This window comes from Poromitra crassiceps (assembly GCF_964638095.1).
Source record: "Poromitra crassiceps genome assembly, chromosome: 9".
In the NCBI taxonomy this organism is placed as follows: Eukaryota; Metazoa; Chordata; class Actinopteri; order Beryciformes; family Melamphaidae; genus Poromitra; species Poromitra crassiceps.
This window is the reverse complement of record NC_139630.1, coordinates 43168442-43192924: the sequence shown is the minus strand read 5'-3', so window position 1 is coordinate 43192924 and position 24483 is coordinate 43168442. Positions and strand designations below refer to the sequence as shown.

The 24483-nt window shown below is 43.4% G+C and overlaps 2 protein-coding genes across 2 annotated transcripts; one reads left to right on the top strand and one right to left on the bottom strand.

Annotated features, from left to right (window-relative positions):
- The first annotated feature begins 41 nt into the window (after positions 1-41).
- On the top strand, positions 42-2019 carry ndufb1 (NADH:ubiquinone oxidoreductase subunit B1). The gene is made up of 3 exons (XM_083643618.1): positions 42-198; positions 1378-1522; positions 1845-2019. Exons 2-3 carry the CDS (start codon positions 1383-1385, stop codon positions 1879-1881), a joined length of 177 nt encoding a protein of 58 aa, XP_083499744.1. The 5' UTR covers positions 42-198; positions 1378-1382; the 3' UTR covers positions 1882-2019.
- An 87-nt stretch (positions 2020-2106) lies between these two features.
- On the bottom strand, positions 2107-11558 carry riox1 (ribosomal oxygenase 1). Its single transcript, XM_083643612.1, has 15 exons — positions 11472-11558; positions 11019-11168; positions 9377-9516; positions 7847-7946; positions 7646-7759; positions 7263-7369; positions 7055-7162; positions 6284-6318; positions 5654-5832; positions 4614-4718; positions 4382-4523; positions 3653-3773; positions 2700-2799; positions 2533-2619; positions 2107-2335 (listed from the first exon to the last, which is right to left on the bottom strand). The coding sequence occupies exons 1-15, from the start codon at positions 11541-11543 to the stop codon at positions 2276-2278; spliced, it is 1620 nt and encodes a 539-aa protein (XP_083499738.1). The 5' UTR covers positions 11544-11558; the 3' UTR covers positions 2107-2275.
- Between the last annotated feature and the right edge of the window lie 12925 nt (positions 11559-24483).

The following is a 24483-nucleotide window of genomic DNA, read 5'->3' as shown; positions in this document are numbered from 1 at the left end:
ATACTATACTATTTGAACAGAAATCTAATTTTGTAACGTTACCTAATATAATAACGCACTAAGGACCTCTCTCAGATGACAATATTGTGTTGTTATTGTTCTAGTGAACACCACTCCCTGTTTACACAGTTGGTAGAATCCAATGTCCTCTGCCCGGTGAGTGAGGAGCTGAAGGCCACTGCTTGGTATAAACAAAAGGTAATATTTTATGCATTTCAATCTCATGCCTTCTGTCATTTTACTATACAATGATTACGTTACCGCTGCTACCGTACAGTGACATACATTTGTACTCTAGCGTTAACAGTTCACAAAGAACCCTGCTTAAGTGGCTAATGCTAATCAGTTAGCGTAATCTAGCTAACGCTACAGTGGGTGCTGCTGGCTGCTACACTGAATAAATTGAGTATCAGCACTGGATTATGAATGAAAGTCAAGTGTGAGTGACCTCATACTGATATATGGTAGCCTAGTTATGTTCAACTGACCGTCCCAATAGTTTGTCTGACTGAATTGAACATAAATACGGGTTTCATTTTGTATTGTGTTGCTATAAATTCCCCAACCAAATAGCAAACTAATCAAATTTGATTTATAACAGTCAGCAGCCTACTGTACATCAGTGTGACTGACATATAATTATGAGGTGGAATAGCTCCTCTCTCGCTATATGAGACAGTAATGACTGCTAATACATACTGTCCCGAAATCATTCCTCTTTAAGTCAGCAATTTGAATTTATTCTGCAGGAGCAGCACTTTTTTAAATCCTACTGTGGCAGACATAAATCAGATACATTTCTTAAAGTTCATAAAGTGTAAGTGTTAACTGCCCAGTGTCCACACACGGAAATCTGCTGTTGCCAAGAAAATGTTATTCCAGGAACATCCAGATAGTTTGCACCTTGTGGTACAGCATACAATTTCCATCAATTGCAATGTCATTGACAGATGTTTCCTTGTGCAGAGCAGGAAACATTTTTTCCCACCAACCACATCAACTGGCACAAGGCCAAAATTGACCAGACAATTTTATAAACCAACTACGGTACATTTTATTCTTTTAAGAATACAGCCTTTAATTATTATGTTTGGCTACTGGCTGAAGTGGCTGGCACAGTTCCAGTCCTTTCCCACTGGCCTTGTGTAGGCATCTGATCATATCCCGTTGTCAGTGATAATTAGCAGTCTGCTGGAGTTGCACTGGTTAGCATCAAGCGCTGTGATGACAAAATCTGCACTGCAGAAAAAGGCCTGCATTCTCATCATCCAATCTAGTAGCAGCATGCTTTTAGATCAAACTTTCATGATCCCTGTGGAGAAATTTGTAGTCAAGTTTTCTGTAATATTGCATTATGTCTTTTGCTCATCTTTATAGGAACCATGGTCAACTTCATAGCACTTGCGCGTGAGCATTGGGTGAACATACTGGTGCCCATGGGCTTTGTGATTGGATGGTACCTTGACAAACAACAGGACCAGAAGCTGACAGCTTTCAGAAACAAGAGTGCTTTGTACAGCAGGTGAGGAGAAAAGCAAAGTCTAAGTACACATGACAGAAAGTGACACTCACGTTATCAGCGAATACCAGGGATCAGGTGATATTTCAAAGAAATATGACATGTTCTTTGGTTTTGTACATCAACTTACCAATGGTGTGCACCATTAGGGGTAGTTGCAGGTGCAACACTGAGCTATCAACAAATGTATTTTACAACGCATGAGATCATTCTTTTATATAACCCAATCAAACATGACCACAAACTGACTAATTTCACCAAGTAGTATTAAGCAGCTTATTAGTCTGTTTCACAGCTTCCTTCTAACTTTCTTTCTCCTCTGTAGGGAACTGAAGCCTGGTGAGGAGATGACCTGGAAGTAGACCCACTAGCCCCTGGAATGTGTGCTGTTTGAGCTTCAACATGTCGTGTGAATGACTGCTTTAATCCTCAGATTATTTAAGAAGAGTCCTTTACCTGTTTTTGAGTTGTATCAACAAATAATAAAAAATGTCCCATTCTTGTAAAAAAGAAAGAAATCTGGTGTATTTTTTGTTTGCATAACAAATAACCTCAATTCATTTATTTAAAAAAAACATCTGGTTTATTTGTTGCTGAACAGAGTAAACTCATAAATGTGTTGACCAGCATGACTATTCCAGCAGCTTATGAAGACTGGCTGAAACCAGAAATGTTTTGCATTTTACATCTCACTTCATATTAAGGCAATTTGAATCCAGTCGTGCAGGCAGTGGAACTATGAAACGTGGACAACCGCTACAGAGGCTCTGCGGTGTGGATAACCCCCCTCTCAAAAAGCAGCTCAGCCAAAGCAAGCTGGAGAGGAAAGGAAGAGATCTATGAGGAACAATTCAACTATTACATTTACCAACACACAGAATCCAATCTGATAATATGATTATCCCTTGTGCTAGTTTGAGCACCTATGCAGAAACGGGTGAGCAGGTTTGTCACTGGTATTAGCAAGTGACAAAACAAGAGTGTGAATATGTAGCAGCATTTAAAAAACATACCCTGTCCTCTGATTCATCGCACGGAAAACTTCCCACTGTGACAAACTTGGGGTACGAATGGATCAGAAACTCCATGGCGTCGGTATGCTGAAAGAACAACACTTATTACAACATCAGGTGCAATGAACAAAAAAACATTAGATTTACAAGGATCTCCAAATCCCTACCTCTGCTTTCATTTCAAAACTCTTGAGCTCCTCCTTGTGGTAAACTCTGGAGTTGTCTGTGGTGTAGTAGAGATGAACCGTCTCCCCGTCACTGCCTAACCTGCCAGACCAAGGAAAACTCACATGTGAGACATTTTCTGCTTTCATTTAAGATGGGTCATTAAAGCAGCAAAGACCAGGATACAGATAATTCAACAAATATAACATATTGAAGATGAAAGATACATCTTTGCCATGCTAATACAGACCTTTTGGCTTGTCATGCAAGAAAAAAAATAGGATCGGATCCAGATTCATACCCATGGTATTTTCAGTACATGGTATTTTCTGCTCGAGGGTGTGGCGAGTGGCGACAGCTACCATTAATTTCCTGTGGTCCGAACCATAGTGGAAAAGTATTTGGCTCTTTTAGGTTTACAAGCAATTACAAGGGAACCAGGGCTTGTAAACAAAAGCCACATAGACTCACAAGTTGCTTGTTTACTGGACAGAGTATGGGTAACCTGTCATCCTGCAAGATGAGATAATTTGGGAGGAGAGGGAGGCAAACCAAATCTGATTCTAGTCCCTATAACCTAACGAGCATCTGCGCTCTTTGCCATAATTTACCCTCTCCCACCCCTAGATACAGCAGAGCAGTGGTTCCCAAACTGAGGTACGTGGAGGTACTACTGCAGTTACTTGAGAGAAATGGAAAAGTGTAAGAATAGATCATGAAAATAAATGAAACATTAAAATAAATGTTTCACTCAATTTTGTAACAGTAATGTTTTATTCTTCACAGGGTGGGTTATCATTCATTCATTGCATCATATGCTATGGTTTTCTCTTGCCGTTTTCTAAGCAAAATGTTGTGGTCGGGGTAAAGGGGGTACTCGGATTCAGAAATCAGGGAAAAGGGGGTACTGAAGCCAAACAAGTTTGAGAAGCACTGGAGTAGAGAGCTGTATTACCTGGCACACCCAGCACGAAGCAGCCGGACGCGGGTCTGGGTGGTTATGTGTGAGCCTGTATACAAAGCTTTCCCACCATCCCACCTGGCAGGCGCTCCCCGCACACTGCTGTTCACTTCCTCTGTGGGAGATAGCATGAATAAGTCACAGAGTTGAGCGCCGGCAAGAAAGCATGTGGATGTTTTACCACCCTAACATGAAGTATTTACCCAGGGCTGGGGTCAGTTCAAACTCATTCACGATGTGGATTTCTTGTACAATTCAGACATTTTTCAGTTCTACATTGCAGTTTGAGATTCTACCTACCACCGTGGAGACCCGGGTTCAATTCCCGGCAGCGGTACTTCCGGCTTGGTCAGACGTTCCTGCAGACACAATTGGTCGTGTCTGCAGGTGGGAACTGAAGCCGGTGCGGTATGAGTCCTGGTTACTGCACTAGCATCTTCTCTGGTCGGTCGGGGCGCCTGTTCACGGGGAGGGGAACTGGGGGAAATAGCGTGATCCGCCCACACGCTACATCCTGCTGGTGAAACTCCTCGCTGTCAGGTGAAACAAAGCGGCTGGCGACTTCACATGTATCGGAGGAAGCATGTGCTAGTCTACAACTCTCCCCAGATCGGAAGAGGGGGTGGAGCAACGGCCAGGACAGCAGGGGGAATTGGCAAAGTACAATTGGTGAGAAAATGGGAGGAAAACCGAAAAAAGAAAGCCGATGCGTGCGTCATTTACCTGCAGTGAGCATGGGAGGCAGGCAGTCGTGGAGAAAGTCCTTGGCTTTCTGATCCACGGCAGCGTCCACCGGAGCATAACTTGTCAGCTTGGTCATCAGGCTCTCCACCTGAGAGAAGAACTTCGCCCTGCGCGGGTCGTCCTGCGCAAACAACTTCTGTCAGTACTGGGTGAGGACACAAGGCGGGTGATGGTTGTTGGAAGAAAATACAATTTCAGTAAAGTCATTGACCTTGTCAGAGTTCTGCACTCCCATGTATGTCAGGTACTCCAGGGGGAGGCCTTGCCTGAACTCCACATCCTCCTCCATTGCTATTTCCAACGCTGCTGGAACCACCTGAAAAACACAACTAGACTGTCAGCAGTAGACATCTAGAACATTGTTGGTAAATAAGGTCCTGGCTGGGGATGAGATAGTTAGGTTAAGGTGAGCAGAACTGTGCTCACCTAGTTGGTCTTGTTTGTTTTAATTGCTTTATTGCACTATTGTGATCCTTTGTTTACTTACTTTATACTTTCATAGCCACACTGACTGGAATACTGAACTCCTGCACTCATATCTACTACTGACCGTATTTTACATTTGTAGTTACATTGCATTTGTAGATATATTGCATTAGCGCAAGCCTATCTTGATGATATCTAACATATAAAACCCTTAGTTGTTAATTACACATTAAACTGATGTGTGGCATCAGCCCATGGTCGACAGATGCTGATCATTAAGATTTTAATTATTTAAATAATTTAATTTAACTACATTACAAAACCTTTATTGGTTGAGCCATGCCCTCTTTACAATAGACTAGCCCATGGTCGACAGATGCTGATAAAAAAAAAAAAAAAAAATATTGAAATCATTTAATTTAACTAGATTACAAAACCTTTATTGGTTGAGTCATGCCCTCCTCAGAATAGACTACATATGGAATGCTAATATTGAACGTGAATGTAAATATACATAATGCATTTGCTACTGCGTTACTCTTGCAGCTGGTATCCAGTATGTTTCTGCACCATGTGTTTCAATAAATACTTTATATGCTGTAATTAAAGTGGTAATTTTGTCTCCATATTTGCTGCTACGCACTAATGGCTGTGGTGTTTCTGCAGTGTTAACTTCGCAGAGATCACCTGTCACTCAGTGTGTCCGGTACTGCAAAAAAAAAAAAATCTTTGGATTTTTGTTGTTGAAGTTAATTTTCTGTCTGTTCATACTGCCTAGTTCTTCCAACGATCAGTTTCTACACAGTGAAAATCAAACGGCATGACCTTTAGCAGCAGGTCTCCCCAGCTGTTCTTCTGGTAGGAGGAGAGGGTGATGTGCATGGAGTGTATCTCCGGGAGGCAGTCACCCTGATGGATGAATCCCCGGGGGAAGTAGAGGAGGTCCCCGGGCTCCAGCACCACGTCCAGGATGGGCTTCCCGATCTCCGCCTGGCTGAAGTTGGCTGGAGAAGAAATGCACAACGGCCTATGAGAAAACACAGGTGGCTGCCGTAGAAATGTCATTTACACCCACAGTCAGTTACCACCAATTATTGATCAAATGAACTCCATTCCTCCCCCTCCCAGTTTGTTTCAGCCTACTTAGGTTCCAGATAGATGGGGTTGTCCACACTGAGTACAACAGAGTGAGTGCCAGAAGAAAGTTCAATAACAGTGTAGTATTTGAAAGTCAATCCACTATTCTCAATGACTGACCACCTGCCAGACACTCAACTCCCCTGATGCAGTAAACCACACCCATAGAAGCAAAGCCCTGATGCAGTAAACCACACCCACAGAAGCAAATGCCAATAGTTATTTGCAACCACTCACACAGATGATATTAAATGAATGGATTTCACTATTGAGAGCAAACTGAAGGTGAAGATTTGTTTTTGTTTTGTTTTTACTCACGACTTGAAAGCACGGGCAGAACCTCATCTTCTGTCCTGAAAAGGTCAGGAAAACACAACACATGTTCAGAATGAGTTCCTCAGCATCCCTTCCCTTACTGTTGCTATTGGTGTGTATTAGAAATGGAAGGTCAAAGAAAAACAAAATAGATCAATATAAATAAAGTATTCATCAAGTTCACCATTCCTGCCTACAATTCAATCTCCTTTCTTCTGTGACTGGATAACCACGTAATATAACCCATTATTTAAAAAAAGAAGCCGTATTATAATGATCTATTATACAATTGGACAGACAAACCCCATCTTTTATTAGTCACAGACACACATCAATGCAGAGGCGCTGTGAAATTTGTCTTCCGCATTTGACCCATCCTGGCTCGTCCTCCTCCATGGTCAAGCCAGGAGCGCTGGGCAGCTGCAGTGGAGTGCACGGGGACCAACTTCTTCCAACCGCCGCTGGTCAGACTACGATCTGCATGTTTTTTTTTAGTGGAGGGTTATATATGGAGGAAACCCCAGGGAAGCATGAGGAGAACATGCAAAAACCACACAGAAAGGCCCTTTCTCACAAGATAACCCACCTGGGCACCGAAGGCATGGGGAGACATAACCCCAGTGTCAACAGCGCCCCTGGCGGGAATCGAACCCTAGACCGTCTTGTTGTGAGACGAGAGTGCTACCTCTGCTCCACCGTGCTCCCCATTTTTTGTTGTTTAACTTTACTAACCTAACCTTATTAAGCTTACAGTATGAATGTTCCTGGGCTCACCTCGGGCTGTACACCCTCCAGTGTTTCTTCCCCTCCAGCTGAACCACAAACGCCTCGATGTCGTCATAATGTGGGGCGAAGCCTTGTGTCCCAGGCGGTGTCAGATATCTGGGAAACCACAACACACCTTTTAATGAGAAGACTTTTCTTCTTCTTTACATTGTATACCAAAGATTCCAGTGATCATTCTGTCTCATTCAATACTCACACATTGGCTCCGGCCATACTGCCAAACTGCTCCTGAAGGATGGACAGCACGTTCCACACAGAGGAGCAGAACGCCTGGGGGTTCAGCATGCGGAGGGAGCAGCCACTCTGAGAAAGGGAAGAGACTGAGGATGAGCACTACATACAGTATGAGAGGATGAGCACTACATAGATTATTTTATTATTATCAATTAATTAATTAATAATACAATTTTTGGAAGAATGCTGTTCCATCCCTCCAGTCGCGTTCCAGACTTGTAGAATCAATGCCGAGGCAAATTGATGGAACACCTTACTAAGACACTTTATGTTGGTTTTTCCTTTAATTTTCTCAGCCGTCTGTAGATAGACAGTATATTTTGAGATGAGCTACTGTGTCCTCACCTCATACAAGTCCCACACAGTATACGGCAGTGCCCTCCCTGGAGGGTTGTGCGTCTCTCTCTTGCCGTTCCTATAGCTGGTGATGTCCAGGTTCACGCCGTACTGGACATCGTCCTGAGCATGGGTGACAGAAAGATAGCTGATCGATAGCGGATAGTCGACTCGGGTGGGATGAGTGTGTGTAATGCATGGGATTCTCACCTGTCTCAGTATGCGGTCAAACTCTGCTGTGGTAAACAGGCCCTTGTAGTAGTCTGGATTCTCACGTTTTACGAGAATGGGTTTCTTTTCCCACGTTTCCCTTAAGGAAGGAGGAGTAAACAGTCAGTGAATATTCCAATGAAAAGATACTAATTTAAACACACTCTATCATTTCTGTATATGTAATGGACTGAATCGGTTCTTATTTGTGTTTTCTTTGATTGATACAAAGTAGAGCTGCAACAATTAGTTGCCAACTATTAAATTAATCACAAACTATTTCGAAAATTATGGGGGAAAAGGCAAAATTCTCTCATTCCAGCCTCTTAAATGTGAATATCTTCTGGTTTCTTTACTCCTCTATGACAGTAAATTTAATATCTTTGGGTTGTGGACAAACCCTTTTGACATTTGGGGACATAATCTTGGGCTTTGAGAAACTGATCAACATGTTTCATCATTTTCATTTCATCATTTTATAGACCAAACAACTAATCAATTAATTGAGAAAATAATCAAGAATTAAAATAATCATTAGTTGCAGCCCTAATACAAAGTAGGGCTGCATAATTTTGAAAAAACTAATCTCTCGAGCCTGACAATGTTTTTTTTGTTTAACCAATGGGTTTCTAGATTATGAAAAAACAAACGTCTAATTCTGATATTGACTGATATTGCAATTGTGATATGATTTGCAATATTAGAGTAGGGTTGTACGATATATCGGCATACATATCGGTATCGGCCGATGTTAGTCATTTTTTTAACACATCGGCATCAGTCCGATGTTGCAATGTTAATATCGGTTATGGGTATCAGCCACAATTTTCACATTGAGAGGAAACAATGTGGCAAATCTATGATTTATGGGCTTTTCCAAATGTTTTGGAAATAAACAAATCCATTACTTTTTCAAATTCACAGTGTTTACATGTGTTTTTTAGTAAATTTGACACAATTTGATTATCATACAAATGTGTTTTTATACAGATATCGACATCGGTAAATATCGGTTATCAGCTGTAAGAGCAATGTTAATATCGGTTATCGGCATCAGCCAAAATTTTCATATCGGTGCGTGCATCCTAGAGGGAATGATAATTTTTACATTCATTCTCATTTTCATCGAAAAACATATCAAAATGGTTATGGTGTGATTTTTGCCGGGATCTGCACAAAAGATGTGTTCTTAAGTCTGAATATGATGCGTAGGCCAGGACATCTCTGCAGCATGACAATATTTAATTTAAAATTGTATTGTCACACACATTTTGCCTTTAAAACATATTACGCCTCCTGCGATTAGATTAGATTAGAAAGGGCCATATTGCGATTAAATTTGGATTAATTGTGCAGCAAAATACTCATTCTACACACTGAGTGAATATTGTGCTCCGGAGTCTAAAAATCAGAAATTTTATTTTATTTTCACATTTCTGTGAAGCTAGGAGGCAGTTTGTCTTGCTGCGGTAATCCTTGGGGGAAGGGGGGGACTGACAACAACACACGCACGCACACACACACACACACTTGAAGAAGGTGTTGGCAGGAATGGGGTGGATGAGCCATTGGAACAGTTTGCTCGCTCTCTCCCTGCTGTTGCTGACTCTTGCCAGGTGGGCCAGCAAGGCGTCCAGTGCCTCACCATCTCCCTTCACACATGCCTCCTCCTGCAGGAATGATGGAGAGACAAACACATTCACTCACAGGGCTGTCGCGGTGAAGGTGATTTCAGCTGGCTCAACAGTGCAGTAGTATATGCGATAACTGTCAGGAGAGTGCACCGCGGCATGTGAATGAGGGATTTGGCTATAAAGTTACTGCGCTCCCATCCTCTCTAATAGAAAGGCAAGACCAACATAGGTCACTCAGGTCAGAAGCAGAATCCTTTCATTCGGCCATAGTATGTTTGCACATATAAGGAAATTGTATTGGTGTAGTTGCTGCACACGTTACATGAGATATAGACAACCCAATAACAGAATAAATACGTCTAAATTTAAACATATACACAGGTCGAGGTCAGGGCTAGGAGGAGAGCTGTTCAAGGCTAGCATCTTGAGAGTTTGGGCTGGCTGGCTCAAAAGAAGGGCCCTGAGAGCGTGCAGCACCAGGGGTAAATCCCACTGTGGAGCTAGAGAGCGCAAGGCAGGTTTCTCTGTGGAGCTAGAGAGCGCATGGCAGGTTTCTCTGTGGAGCTAGAGAGCGCACGGCAGGTTTCTCTCGTCAGACTCATTAAAAACGCTTCACCAAGGTGAGGGAGGGATGCGCAAAAACCCATCTCTCTCCATAGCCTTTATGGCAGGATGGCTGCAGCATACGCTTTGGAGCCAAATCGTTGTCTATCAACATCTGAAGGTAAGTGAACACGAGAGGCAGAGGACACGACATGGGGATCTGACCCTCTTTCCACACTCCACTGCTGAAAAGCAGACCTTACGCTGCACAGTGGCTGCCCACTGCTCCTAGTTCTAGGAAGGTTCCTAGTAGAGGATGGGTCAAATGCAGAGGATGAATTTCCCCGTGGGGATAAATAAAGGATAACTTAACTTAACCATCTACTCATGTAATGCGCTGTAGTACGAGGGACATTCCCACCCTGGATAGTTCGCACCACTGCAGGGGTAAAGAAGTGAACGCGAACGGCTTGCCATCCACCACGGTTGGATTGTCTAAAGCGCGGTATTGCAATATTGCGGCTATTGTGACAGCCCTACTCACTCTCTCTAAAAACACACACACACACACACACACACACACACAGTCAGCAGCTACCTAGTCTCTCCCCAGACTCAAATATTATGTTGAATCGCTGCGCTCCGCATACTACATAAGTGAGTCTGTGCCAGTTAACAGCCACTGCTGGTTTTGAAGGCGGGTTGAAATTTAATGAGTGACAGGTTGTAGCACCGATGAGAGAGCTGTTAGAAAAATGTGCTGCGCCTGCCGTGTTGTCTGATCGCAAAGTCGTTACTGATTGGAGAGGACTGAAGCCATCACTGGCATATGACTGGCCATGTGAACGATTCCCTCCCATAACCAGCCCTCTGTGGGAAAGTGTCCCAGACCCAGAGAGTAACGCATGCAGTAACGTAGTGTATCAGCGTAAGAACTCTCATGGGTCTGGCGTTGAGACTAGCAGCTACCCATCGGGAGGGTGCCGACTACCCACCTCTGTCACGCTCTTCCAGCTCTCCTCCCTCTGTGCAGATTTGGTGCGCTTCTTCCGCATCTTCTTCTTCTCTGCCTTGGTGAAGGCTTTTGCGGGGACTTTAGTGGCTGTGACAGCATTCTCCTTTCGATTTCTCTTCTTCTCTGGCACCTGAAAAACAAGCATGAGAACACTGAGACAAAGGCAATGAAGATATGTAAGGTTACCTAATGTTACAGTGCATACAAAAACTGGAGTATCCTTGCAATGTGACTAACTCAAATGCAGCTGTGCAATCAGGGTGAACACACAAGTGACTTCAACATACAGTTTGCACATGATAGGACACAGGACTGTGCTATTTTCATACAACAGCCTCCTCTGAGGAGGCTATTATGTATTAATGCTAGGAGGCTCCTAGCATTAATACACGCTAACCACAGACCCAGAATATATACCACATTCACAGTCTACCTGCAGGGACGGCTTCTTGACTGGAGGAGGCGACGGTGGTGACAACGTTTGATACAAAGCAAAAGCAGACATGTGTTTTCTCTTCTCCATTTTCCACGTTTGACGTCATCACCCCACGACTGGAGGTTCTTCTTCTGGCTGTGAATTTGCTCTCTACCGCCACCTACGGTACGGCTGATTTATATATTTTATTTTATTGACAACAATTCGATACAATTTCTCGTAGGTAGGAATAGTACATTGCATTCATTAAGATTGTAAACATATACATATTCCAGAACAGCAAAGCTATTTCTAAAGTGCAGACACTAAAGCGATATATGGCCTTTTTTAGCCGTAGTAGCCCACCTGAATATGAAGCACATTATTTTTTGCACATCATGTATGGTATCATTTCACATCTTTCTTCATTCTAATTTTCGTCTCGTTTGTTGCACTTTCCACTTTATCCATACGGCACATGAAATATACAGTATATTATTGTTATACGCATTATTATTATTATTATTATTATTATTATTATTATTATTATTATTATTATTATTATTATTATTATTATGAGTTTCAGTAAATTCAGTTAAAAGCTCTTTAATTCACGGTGATTTTTTCATTTGCTGCAATGCAACAACAGTTTCCCAAGACATCTGTGATGTTTCATACATGTAGTATCTAGGGTGACCACGAGATGGAGGGCTTTCCCAATATTTCACGTCGGACAGCATCGCAGTTAATCAACACCGTCTCCCACAATGCTTTGGTGTGTGCTATTTGCCCAGCCGTCGCTCCAACAATGCAGCTTTTAATGGTGCTGTGACTGGGAACGGAAAACGCTAAAGCCCGTAGGCTGTCTGAGAGACTACTCGTGCAAATTGCACATCGCAAAATGTGTCCAGTTTGACAAACCTACTAGACGTCCGTGGCGCCGTCTGGGGACGTGCTGGAGTTTGATACTGGGTGAGTAGCTACCGATGCTAACGTTGGTCTGGTAGTAGTAGAGAGCTGCAGCAGCTTGTTGTGACCGCTGCTGCTGGCTAGCAGGCTAGCTAATTGGCCAGATGAGACATGATATGGCCCCTTGTGCGTTTTCCATCTTCAGCACAGCTCAGGCTGAAATTCCTTCATATTTTCCTGTCTTTGTGGGAATTCTAGCGTTACCTTTTGCAAATGCGAAAGCTATCTAGTTTTATTAAAGACTTTGAGGCAGTTGTGCAGCTACTGGAAGTCGTGAGTGTGTTTTGCTTTGATCTCCACAGAGGCACACGTCAACCTAGCCGGTGTAACGTTACTTTGTAGGCGGTGCATTGTCGTTACAGCGGTAACGTTAACGTTACTGGGTTGCCAGTTGCCACGGGTGCCTCTAGAAGTGTTTGGAACCTGAACACAATTTAATATTCGGGCCTTTCTTCGGTTGCCAAACCCCCAAACCTCGATAGTTGTCGTTCTCTAAAGTGTGGAGAGAAAGGCACGTCAAATTCCATTCAAAAATATGCCAATTTAATGTTGTCCTCCTGCATATGAGCAAGCATACATAACGTTACCCGGTAATTTAAGGCCTTTAGAGATTCACAAGTGTGTTCTGGTCAAATCGACATACGCATAATTACAATACAATCTCAAATGTTTGCTTAGCTAAAAATGTTCGATACTGTCCATCAATTTATTTTTGTGGGAGAAAATTGTGTCCATAACTGACGAACCAATTCTAAAAGTGCATTCATTTTGTTATTTTTATTGAACTAGGTTAAGTGCTGTTTGGTGTGTCTGTTGTATGCAGAATTGAAGAGTGGCTCCCAAACATTCAGAAAAGGTTTCAGTCGGCTCTGTCAGCTGATCACCAAGGCAGCATTAAGTTGACAATTTTGAATGGAATTTGGCTTCACTGCTCTACTCTATTATTATTATTATTATTATTATTTATTTTTATGAATGAACAATACAGTTGGAAATCATAAATTGGCATTGGCTGTAACAAATAAGTAATTGTATGGTAAAACATTGCCATGTAAACCATGTCCCCATACTCAAGTTGGTCCTTCTATGTTTTTAATGTCTTTGTGTTGGTCTGCTAATAATGTGTGTTTAGCCTTCCAACGTTTTGGTGAACTTGCCCTTTATGATCTAAATAGGCCTATCCATGTTGTAGTTTATGTATGGGAACCAACGAGTCATTTGACAGAAGCGCTGAGCACAGCCCTCTTTGACCTGTAGGACTTCCCTACATCTAACCCTCAGGCTCTTAGATGCTGCATGTCAACACTACACAAGAGCCCTCCATTCGCCTAGCCAAAATCCTTTAGGAAATCTGTGTTGGGCATTAAACTCACCTTATTTCTGCACTTTGAAGTCACAGGTAGGGTCGCATGGGGCAACCTTATTATATCAGAAAACCCAACCCTAGTTGCTCCAAAAAGCGAGTGGGTATTGTTATAAAAGACAAAGTGTGGTGAAAAGCATCCTACATCCTATATTGAGAATACCAGGAGGATGAGGTGACTCAACATGCAAACCTAGTAGACTCGGCTCACATCTTCTCTGAACTCTTGCTCCCTCACCCCTGCCATCTGGGATATATACCCTGTAGCCGTCATTAGGGTGGGGCTTAGCACGTCTGTGATAACTAACAGTGGCTGCCTGCAAGCAGCTTTGATGATGATATTAAAGTATGTTTCAGTAACCACTAATCAGTAAATCAGTCCTCACTCACTTTTCTGAGACCACAGTCTAAATGAATTCCCGCCTTACCAGAGGAGTTGCGTGAAATGTTTCTTGTCAATTAATTTGTCTCAGTCAGGTACATTAATTGAACCATTGCATGATCTGAACATGTCTCTGCAGGTCCATTTAGCCTATAGATTCGCATTTTTATCACTTTTTTTTCAATCACTTTTATCACTATTTTTTTTTTTTTCTAGACTGGATAATTTGATCAAACAACATGACAATTCACATTTTCACATTCCATTTTTTTCACACTTGTCGTTGTTTCATTACATTTTGATCATTGATGTATGTCTTTTAATGTGTGAAACAAAGTGCATAATGCAGTGTACTAATGTAATGTTTCAGAGGCAACAACAAAGAAGGCTTTCCTATTAAGTGTTCAATCTCAAATCATCACCTGCTATGTATATAGGCAGCTAATGTGCAAAAGAGTCAGACTATTTCACAACACTGCCTGATTTATAAAGGCCTATTTGCTATTTCACTAATCTTTGTCCGAATCCCTATGGCTTTATTGGCTAATTAACCGAGCCTCTGACTGTGTGAGGTGTTGGGCAGCATTGAGCTCGGGCAGAGGTGTAAATTGTAGATATATCTGTTGTTTCTCACCTAGTCTGCAAGTCCCAGTCTCTGGCATGACACTACTGCCTCTGTTCTTTACAGAGTGATGTATTTATTTGGAGAGCCTGACGAAGACCCAGTGAGGTTGACACGCGTTGTGTTTTTCTTGCCCCGAATTGAGTTAGCATAGGCGTAAAGGCCACTCTAGCAGTTTGCTTCATTACTGAGTTAGCGTAGGCGTAAAGGCCTTTCTAGCGGTTTGCTTCATTACTGAGTTAGCATAGGCGTAAAGGCCACTCTAGCAGTTTGCTTCATTACTGAGTTAGCGTAGGCGTAAAGGCCTTTCTAGCAGTTTGCTTCATTACTGAGTTAGCGTAGGCGTAAAGGCCTTTCTAGCGGTTTGCTTCATTACTGAGTTAGCGTAGGCGTAAAGGCCCCTCTAGCAGTTTACTTCATTACTGAGTTAGCATAGGCGTAAAGGCCACTCTAGCAGTTTGCTTCATTACTGAGTTAGCGTAGGCGTAAAGGCCTCTCTAGCGGTTTGCTTCATTACTGAGTTAGCGTAGGCGTAAAGGCCTCTCTAGCGGTTTGCTTCATTACTGAGTTAGCATAGGCATAAAGGCGCCTCTAGCAGTTTGCTTCATTACTGAGTTAGCATAGGCATAAAGGCGCCTCTAGCAGCTTGCTTCATTACTGAGTTAGCATAGGCGTAAAGGCCTCTGTAGCAGTTTGCTTCATTACTGAGTTAGCATAGGCGTAAAGGCCACTCTAGCAGTTTGCTTCATTACTGAGTTAGCATAGGCATAAAGGCGCCTCTAGCAGTTTGCTTCATTACTGAGTTAGCATAGGCATAAAGGCGCCTCTAGCGGCTTGCTTCATTACTGAGTTAGCATAGGCGTAAAGGCCTCTGTAGCAGTTTGCTTCATTACTGCGTTAGCGTAGGCGTAAAGGCGCCTCTAGCAGTTTGCTTCATTACTGAGTTAGCATAGGCGTAAAGGCGCCTCTAGCATTTTGCTTCATTACTGAGTTAGCATAGGCGTAACTGTAGCTTCTGTGCCACAAAGCAAGAAACAGTATATTACAATATTTTTTATATATTTTACATGCACTTTAACCCCCATATTTTTAATCCTAGGCTGTGCCTATCTTAACCCTGTGCTGAGTCCTATGCAACAAAATTTCATTTAGCATGCACTTGTTGTTCTCTGAATGACAATAAAGTTTGTCTAAGTTTCTTTTGGACAGTCTAGTCTAGTAGGTCTGACCTGGGCTCAATGTGACGATAGTAAACTGCACACAGCCCAGCTGCTCCGTGATGCTTTATAGCAAAGAATACCAAAGGGATGAGATAGGCAAAAGATGTAATGAGTGAGTCCAGCTTCCTCCAGACGGAGCGCTCACGTGCTGCAGTGTAGGAGATAAGTTCCGTTTTTCATTTCAACACCAGAATGTCATCTGGGCAAATGGTGTGAAATGCACAGGGCCTAAATGATCTATTGCAACCCCACTTTGTGATTTGGCATTGAGCTGATAAGATGAGTGTATACAAATGTTGCCTCGTGGCGTTGCACAATGCACACTGAGACATGGGCCCCGTTCCAATACCCATACTTCCATACTATTTAGTAGGCAAAAAAAGATTTAGTATGTCCCAATACATAGTATGTCAGATGCAGTATGCCAAGAGTACCAGGATGTTGTACTACATCAGCTCCTATTTCGGAGTATGCATCGATGCATGCTGCTTCAGCCAAACTTCCCCACAATCCTTTGCGCAGCAGGAAGTTATGTCTTCTTCTTCTTCTTCTAATGTTTTATGGCGGTTGGCAAACAACTTTTTGTGCATTACCGCCACCTACTGGAGTTACGTTGCACTGACTGAGCTGCGTGTTCATGAATGAGATAATTAACTTTAAGAAAGCCTTGAGATATGTTAAAACCAAACAAGCATGGTGTGTACCAAAACATGCATATCTTGATTCCTGTTTAGATCTCTGACTTAATGTTTTTGCTTTATTTATTTTATTTTGTTTATTTGATTGTCTGTTCCAATTTTGTAAATGTTTAGTCTGAATTTTTTGTATAATGTACTGTTTGTTACTGCCAGACTTTGTTTATTGAAAAAAAAAAAAAAAAAAAAAAAAAAACTCAAATGTGGCGCTGCGGACATCGGCGGAAGTGAGCAAGAGGTCGGAGTTCAGGAAGCTCACGTGACGACAGATGTAGTGTGTCCCAATAGTATGCATTTTGCATGCATGCTGCACACTACAATCCATACTTTGTGAGGGCAGCGGCAGTACATACTACAAGAAAGAAGTACAAGTATGGGTATTGGAACGGGGCCCTGGTCATTATTAGTTGACCAGTCCTTGCCATGTGGGCCTGCGTGAATCAGTGAACAGAGGTGCTGCCTCTGGCTTAGGATTCTGTCAAACGGTCCATCTGAGAAGCAGGCTGGACTCTGCTTGCCTGGCTGAATGCTCCGGTATGGAGCTGAGCGTGTGCTTCTACTCGAATGAACATGGGCTTTGTGAGACAGGGAAAGTTAGGCTAAGATATATTAACCTACAACGGCTTGTTCTGTGTGTTATTGAATAACAGCAGGCACGACAAGAGAAAGAGAGAGTCAGGTGTAGCAGAGTGAACTCAGTGCTGTTTGAGAGAGAGGTGTAGCAGAGTGAACTCAGTGCTGTTTGAGAGAGAGGTGTAGCAGAGTGAACTCAGTGCTGTTTGAGAGAGAGGTGTAGCAGAGTGAACTCAGTGCTGTTTGAGAGAGAGGTGTAGCAGAGTGAACTCAGTGCTGTTTGAGAGAGAGGTGTAGCAGAGTGAACTCAGTGCTGTTTGAGAGAGAGGTGTAGCAGAGTGAACTCAGTGCTGTTTGAGAGAGAGGTGTAGCAGAGTGAACTCAGTGCTGTTTGAGAGAGAGGTGTAGCAGAGTGAACTCAGTGCTGTTTGAGAGAGAGGTGTAGCAGAGTGAACTCAGTGCTGTTTGAGAGAGAGGTGTAGCAGAGTGAATTCAGTGCGGTTTGAGAGAGAATAATATGTAGCAGAGTGAACTCAGTGCTGTTTGAGATGAACAGATGTAGCAGAGTGAACTCAGTGCTGTTTGAGATGAATAGATGTAGCAGAGTGAACTCAGTGCTGTTTGAGATGAACAGATGTAGCAGAGTGAACTCAGTGCTGTTTGAGATGAACAGATGTAGCAGAGTGAACTCAGTGCTGTTTGAGACGAACAGATGTAGCAGAGTGAACTCAGTGCTGTTTGAGATGAACAGATGTAGCAGAGTGAACTCAGTGCTGTTTGGGATGAACAGATGTAGCAGAGTGAACTCAGTGCTGTTTGAGATGAACAGATGTAGCAGAGTGAACTCAGTGCTGTTTGAGATGAACAGATGTAGCAGAGTGAACTCAGTGCTGTTTGAGATGAACAGATGTAGCAGAGTGAACTCAGTGCTGTTTGAGATGAACAGATGTAGCAGAGTGAACTCAGTGCTGTTTGAGATGAACAGATGTAGCAGAGTGAACTCAGTGCTGTTTGAGATGAACAGATGTAGCAGAGTGGACTCAGTGCTGTTTGAGATGAACAGATGTAGCAGAGTGAACTCAGTGCTGTTTGAGAGAGAGAGAATGCTGTGGGAAAAGAGGGCGGGTGATGATGGCTTGGCAGAGTTAGCCAAACAGCAGAGCTGCACACCACCTCGCCTGCTAGCTGTAGCATTAGGATTTCTCAGTTCATTCATTTTCTCACCAACACTTTTCCCCTCAAATAGAATCCCCATTTGTCCACCTCCAGTGGGCCATAGTTGTGTCACTGTCAAGCACAAAGTAAGTATATACTGTATAAAGCTGTTGAAAATAAACACCTGGTTGCGAGGGCCGAGGTAAATGTTTGACTGCCAGAACAGAACACGGTGTCCCGTGAACAGAGCACAGTCTCACACTCACAATGAAGCCATCACTTTTCTGCCCTCTGATTTTCTCCCCTTTCTCTCTCTCTCTCTTTGTCCTGTCCAGTGCCAGATAGTGTGACGATGAATAACTGCCCCCACACGCACAACACTGCCAGTTATTGACATGCCGTAGCTCAAGCCCTGTTCAGGCTCAACAGCACAGTTTAACATAGCGTGACTGTGAATGGCAGTGTTAACACTCAGGTGCAATCTCTTTTGGGGTGGTATAGTGCAATAATTCCCCCCATGGCACGGGCTAATCACCCTGGCTCGTCTCCCACGATCCATCAGTGTGTGTGGAAGACGAGACTCGCGGGGTGCTGGCAGCTGTTGTCAGGAGCTGAGTCAATCTGCTATGGCCCACGCCGGCCGGCCTGTGCAGCCTCGGAGGGGGGGAGGAAGAGCTCTCGGGGGGGGGGGGGGGGGGGAAGAGCTCTCAGGGGGGGAAGAGCTCTCAGAGGGGGAGGAAGAGCTTAGCTCTCGGGGGGGGGGGGGGGGGGGAAGAGCTCTCAGGGGGGGAGGAAGAGCTCTCGGGGGGGGGGGAGAGCTCTCGGGGGGGAGGAAGAGCTCAGCTCTCGGGGGGGGGGAGAGCTCTCGGGGGGGAGAAAGAGCTCAGCTCTCGGGGGGGGGGGGCTCTCGGAGGGGGAGGAAGAGCTCTCGGGGGAGGGGGAGGAAGAGCTCTCGGGGGGGAGGAAGAGCTCTCAGGGGAGGGGGAGGAAGAGCTCTCAGGGGAGGGGGAGGAAGAGCTCTCAGGGGGGGAGGAAGAGCTCTCAGGGGAGGGGGAGGAAGAGCTCTCAGGGGGGAGGAAGAGCTCTCAGGGGAGGGGGAGGAAGAGCTCTCGGGGGTGGAGGAAGGGGGGAGGAAGAGCTCTCGGGGGGGCGGGGGGCACAGCAAGCTGCCACTGCTGTGGCAAGATAACAGCAGGATTTATTTGTTAGTTAGCAGAACACGCTTTCAGGGAAGGTGTCTTCATGTTTCTGCCTTCCCCACTAACTGTGTTCTCTTCACACGGTTGCAGGTTAAAGCCAGGTTTGTCCAGGCATGATATATACAGTATCTCTGTATTTTCTACGAAGTGGGCTAAATACCTCAATACAACTGCAAACGGGGCAAGCTGCATGCGCTCTGTAAATAACACATTTTCTGTCACATCGCAGTTCATTATGGTTGTTATATAATTATGAGAACATGAAATAGCTATCTAACTAACCTCCTGTGCTGTCGACAGCCTGCTCTGTTTACTAGGGATGCACCGATATGAAAATTTTGGCCGATGCCGATAACCGATATTAACATTGCTGTTATGGCCGATAACCGATATTTACAGATGTCGATATGATCTGTATAAAACCACATTTTTATGATCATCACATTTTGTACATACTGAAAAACACATGTTAACACTGAATTTGAAAAAGTTATGCATTTCTTTATGTGCAAAGCCTTTGGAAAAGCCCATAAATCATAGATTTACTGCATTATTTCATATCAATGTGAAGAATTTGGCTGATAATGATAACCGATATTAACATTGCAACATCTGACCGATACCGATATGACCGATATGTAAAAAAATCGGCCGATACTGGCCGATACCGATATGATTGCCGATATATCGTGCATCCCTACTGTTTACTGTCCGAGTGTCCATCACATAGATAACCGTTGTTGTCGATATGTGGCCTTATTCCACACGAGCGGCAATTTAATTGAATCGTCCATAATCTTGACATCAGATCATATCTATATGCCAAGCTAGTAGGGCTGTGGCGATTCACTTATCTCCCGATTCGATACTATCACGATTCTTGGGTGCCGATTCGATTTATATTGCGATTCTTAAGTATTGCGATTCTACGATTATTGCGATTCGATATTACGATTTATTGCGATTTTTGTTTATTTTTTTCTTTTCTTTTTTCAGTTTGTTTGCTTTTTTACACTAGATTAGAACATGGGAAAAGTTGAATCATACACTAGAGACTGTATATTATATATCATGAGTAGGGCTGGGCGATATAGTTAAAAACAGGGGCGGACTGGGATCATAATTCAGGCCGGGCATTAGATACCAAGCAGGCCAGGCCGATATGGGCCAACGCGCGTGAAATTTGGGCCGTTTGAAGCCAGATTTGGGCCGTTTGAAGTCCAATTTTACAATGAGATGCACCCACTTTAACCCTGAAGTGTAATTATTACTTCAGACTAACTAATAAAGTAATAAAACCACTAGTAAACCAGTAGGCGGTGCCTGGCCTGCTGTTCAGTGAGTGGCCTGACTGCAAGCACCCAAATTTTTTTTTTTTTTTTTTTTTTTTTTAATTTGCGATTATCGATTCTGGAATAAAAGATCGATCCAAAAAATCGTGACATTAAAAATCGCGATACTTAGGTGAATTGATTTTTTCCCCCACCCCTACAAGCTAGGCTGCTAAGCTAACAACACAACAGAGAACGAGTCAACTCTGACCTGCCCCGGATGGGCTTACAGTGCTTATGTTCTTCTTCTGTGGTTTATCTTCTTCTTCTGTTACCAAACAGAAGCGCTTCTCACTGCTTCTTCTGAAGCAGTGAGAAGAGAGATGTGAAAGGGATCATGCTACAGACATCAGAGCTTCACCTTGGATAATGCTACAGACATCAGATAAGACCTTAGATAATGCTACAGACATCAGAGCTTCACCTTAGATAATGCTACAGACATCAGAGCTTCACCTTAGATAATGCTACAGACATCAGAGCTTCACCTTGGATAATGCTACAGACATCAGATAAGACCTTAGATAATGCTACAGACATCAGAGCTTCACCTTAGATAATGCTACAGACATCAGAGCTTCACCTTGGATAATGCTACAGACATCAGATAAGACCTTAGATAATGCTACAGACATCAGAGCTTCACCTTAGATAATGCTACAGACATCAGAGCTTCACCTTAGATAATGCTACAGACATCAGAGCTTCACCTTAGATAATGCTACAGACATCAGCGCTTCACCTTAGATAATGCTACAGACATCAGATAAGACCTTAGATAATGCTACAGACATCAGAGCTTCACCTTAGATAATGCTACAGACATCAGAGCTTCACCTTAGATAATGCTACAGACATCAGAGAAGACCTTGGATAATGCTACAGACATCAGAGCTTCACCTTAGATAATGCTACAGACATCAGAGCTTCACCTTAGATAATGCTACAGACATCAGAGCTTCACCTTGGATAATGCTACAGACATCAGAGCTTCACCTTAGATAATGCTACAGACATCAGAGCTTCACCTTAGATAATGCTACAGACATCAGAGAAGACCTTGGATAATGCTACAGACATCAGAGCTTCACCTTAGATAATGCTACAGACATCAGAGCTTCACCTTGGATAATGCTAGAGACATCAGAGCTTCACCTTAGATAATGCTAGAGACATCAGAGCTTCACCTTAGATAATGCTACAGACATCAGAGCTTCACCTTAGATAATGCTACAGACATCAGGGCTTCACCTTAGATAATGCTACAGACATCAGAGCTTCACCTTAGATAATGCTACAGACATCAGAGCTTCACCTTAGATAATGCTACAGACATCAGAGCTTCACCTTAGATAATGCTACAGACATCAGAGCTTCACCTTAGATAATGCTACAGACATCAGAGAAGACCTTGGATAATGCTACAGACATCAGAGAAGACCTTGGATAATGCTACAGACATCAGAGAAGACCTTGGATAATGCTACAGACATCAGAGCTTCACCTTAGATAATGCTACAGAGAGAGAGATTTCCTTTGACACAGAGAGCCTCTGCTGCAGGGAGCTTGACATGTATTCAATCACTGAAGCAAGCCTCCGCTGTGGAATACAGAAACACTCTTCTTTTCTGCTGCACTCATTCTTCTTCCTGCTTTGGACAAACCGTTGTAATGCTAATGCTAATGCTAAGCTTTTGGAGGTGCTGCTTTGCAGTTGTGACGGTTGGATTCACTTTGCTCCAGATAAAGCGTGATTATAGCCCTGTCCACTCATTAAGTTTGGCCCCGCCCTTCCAAATTGTGACACTGTGGCTTGTGAAATGTCCCCAGCTCTTGATGAATGAGAGGGATGTATTTTCACTCAGTACTACAACACCAGGCTTGATATTTGATCTGTGTCTGGGTGGAAACTGGAAGAAATAGCAGAATTTCTAGTCCGGTAGATTGGAAGAGAATTGCTTTAATCACTAATTGCAATGAATCGGCTGTACAGGGATTTTTCTCTGTGACTTTGGTGCGGAAATGTGTTTTCACCTGAGCTGGCAGTGCAGTGAGTAATCAGTCAATACTGCTGCGTTGGTCCAGTGTAGCATGAAGTCATATAGCCTGGCTTACATGGACTCAGAACACTGTCTCAAAGTGCAGCAATGAATGCTAATTAAGCCTTAAATCCATTGTGTTTATGGTAAAAGATCGTGCTAAAGGCAGGCACAGGTCTGTGATCGAAGTGAGGCAGCGCGCAATGCCTTTCAATTCAAACTGATACGTGCCCCCTGGTCTTCCCTGGCCTTGACTCTCATCATGCTGAAATACTGCCGCTATCTGGAGCAGACAGATGTCTCCAGCCAGTCAGAAGCACTGCTGCTGCTGCTGCACACAGGCTAACTGCTGGGCATGGATGAGGCGCTTCTCAAAATTATTATTTTTTGTGTGTCATAATTTTTGTCAGGAAATAGACTGGAACTGCATCTATTTTTGATGTCTGTGGCAGTTCATTTGCTGGGATTTTTCACCTCAAGGCTCTTTTTAAGATGTTCTCCCACACAGTGCCATGTGTACCAGCCTTACTTTTGAAGTCATCTTTTTCTCTTTATCATTATTGCAATTTTTTGCCAAATATCTGTCACGTTTCCCCTGTGTAGTCTTCTTCTGCTTTCATCTCTCTAGTTAATTTACACTTTTATTTTTCACCTTTGATATAAAGTGTATGCGCACACATTGCATGGTATCTCCTGCTTGCTTTACCGTGAACTTGATTTTAGTTTACTTCACAGTTCACGAGTGTCCGATGGGCCTGTTTGTACTTTGTAGGCTAAATTCCCTCTCAGACTCCCCTGTCGTCCTCTTTCTCTCTGACTAACCTCATTGTGCAGACAGACTCTGATGGCTAGATGAGTACCATGTGGCAGCCTGTAGATGAGTACCATGTGGCAGCCTGTAGATGAGTACTGTGTGGCAGCCTGTAATCAGATTTGGGCTAATTACCGGGTCAAATACCAGTTGCAATCATCCAGCCCAGAAGGTCCCCTTAAAGACACTCGGCTTGACGATACAGTTGGTGCAGCATCACACGGACCATGGATGCACCACAAAGCATTTAAACTAAAGGGACATTTTGACACATGGGATTTTACATGTAGTTGGATGGTTTTCTTCATTCGTTTCTTCTTCAGCCAAACAGAATGTGAGGTCATGTGATCAGGATGGGTTTACCAGGCTAGAAGTTAATGCTATTTCAAAGGTTTTTCCGCGCTGCCAAATAAAGGATTTCTGAGGCGTGAAAACTAACGGTCCGCGACTCCGCGTCGACTTTAAATATATAAGATATCAGCTCAAAATATTGCCAAAATAGCAGATTCAATCCAAAGTTATGGGTGTCACTCTGAACTGCCTACTTAATAAACACATATTGGTGAAACCCTAATTGAAAGCACGGGGTAGCACAAACTGCAAGTCTTCAGCTAACCGTGTCCCATGGATGTAGGGAGGAGTGAGTGAGCAATGCTAACTAACCTTTTTTG

Bases quoted from the DNA above. Each gene is read 5' to 3' on its own strand.
- riox1 (XM_083643612.1), bottom strand. From the start codon at position 11,543: ATGTCTGCTTTTGCTTTGTATCAAACGTTGTCACCACCGTCGCCTCCT. The intron at 7,163-7,262 runs GTGAGTATTGAA...GTGGTTTCCCAG, and splicing joins AGTATGGCCGGAGCCAATGT to ATATCTGACACCGCCTGGGA. The intron at 2,620-2,699 runs GTAGGGATTTGG...TTGTTCTTTCAG, and splicing joins GTTTTGAAATGAAAGCAGAG to CATACCGACGCCATGGAGTT.
- ndufb1 (XM_083643618.1), top strand. From the start codon at position 1,383: ATGGTCAACTTCATAGCACTTGCGCGTGAGCATTGGGTGAACATACTG. The intron at 1,523-1,844 runs GTGAGGAGAAAA...TCTCCTCTGTAG, and splicing joins AAGAGTGCTTTGTACAGCAG to GGAACTGAAGCCTGGTGAGG.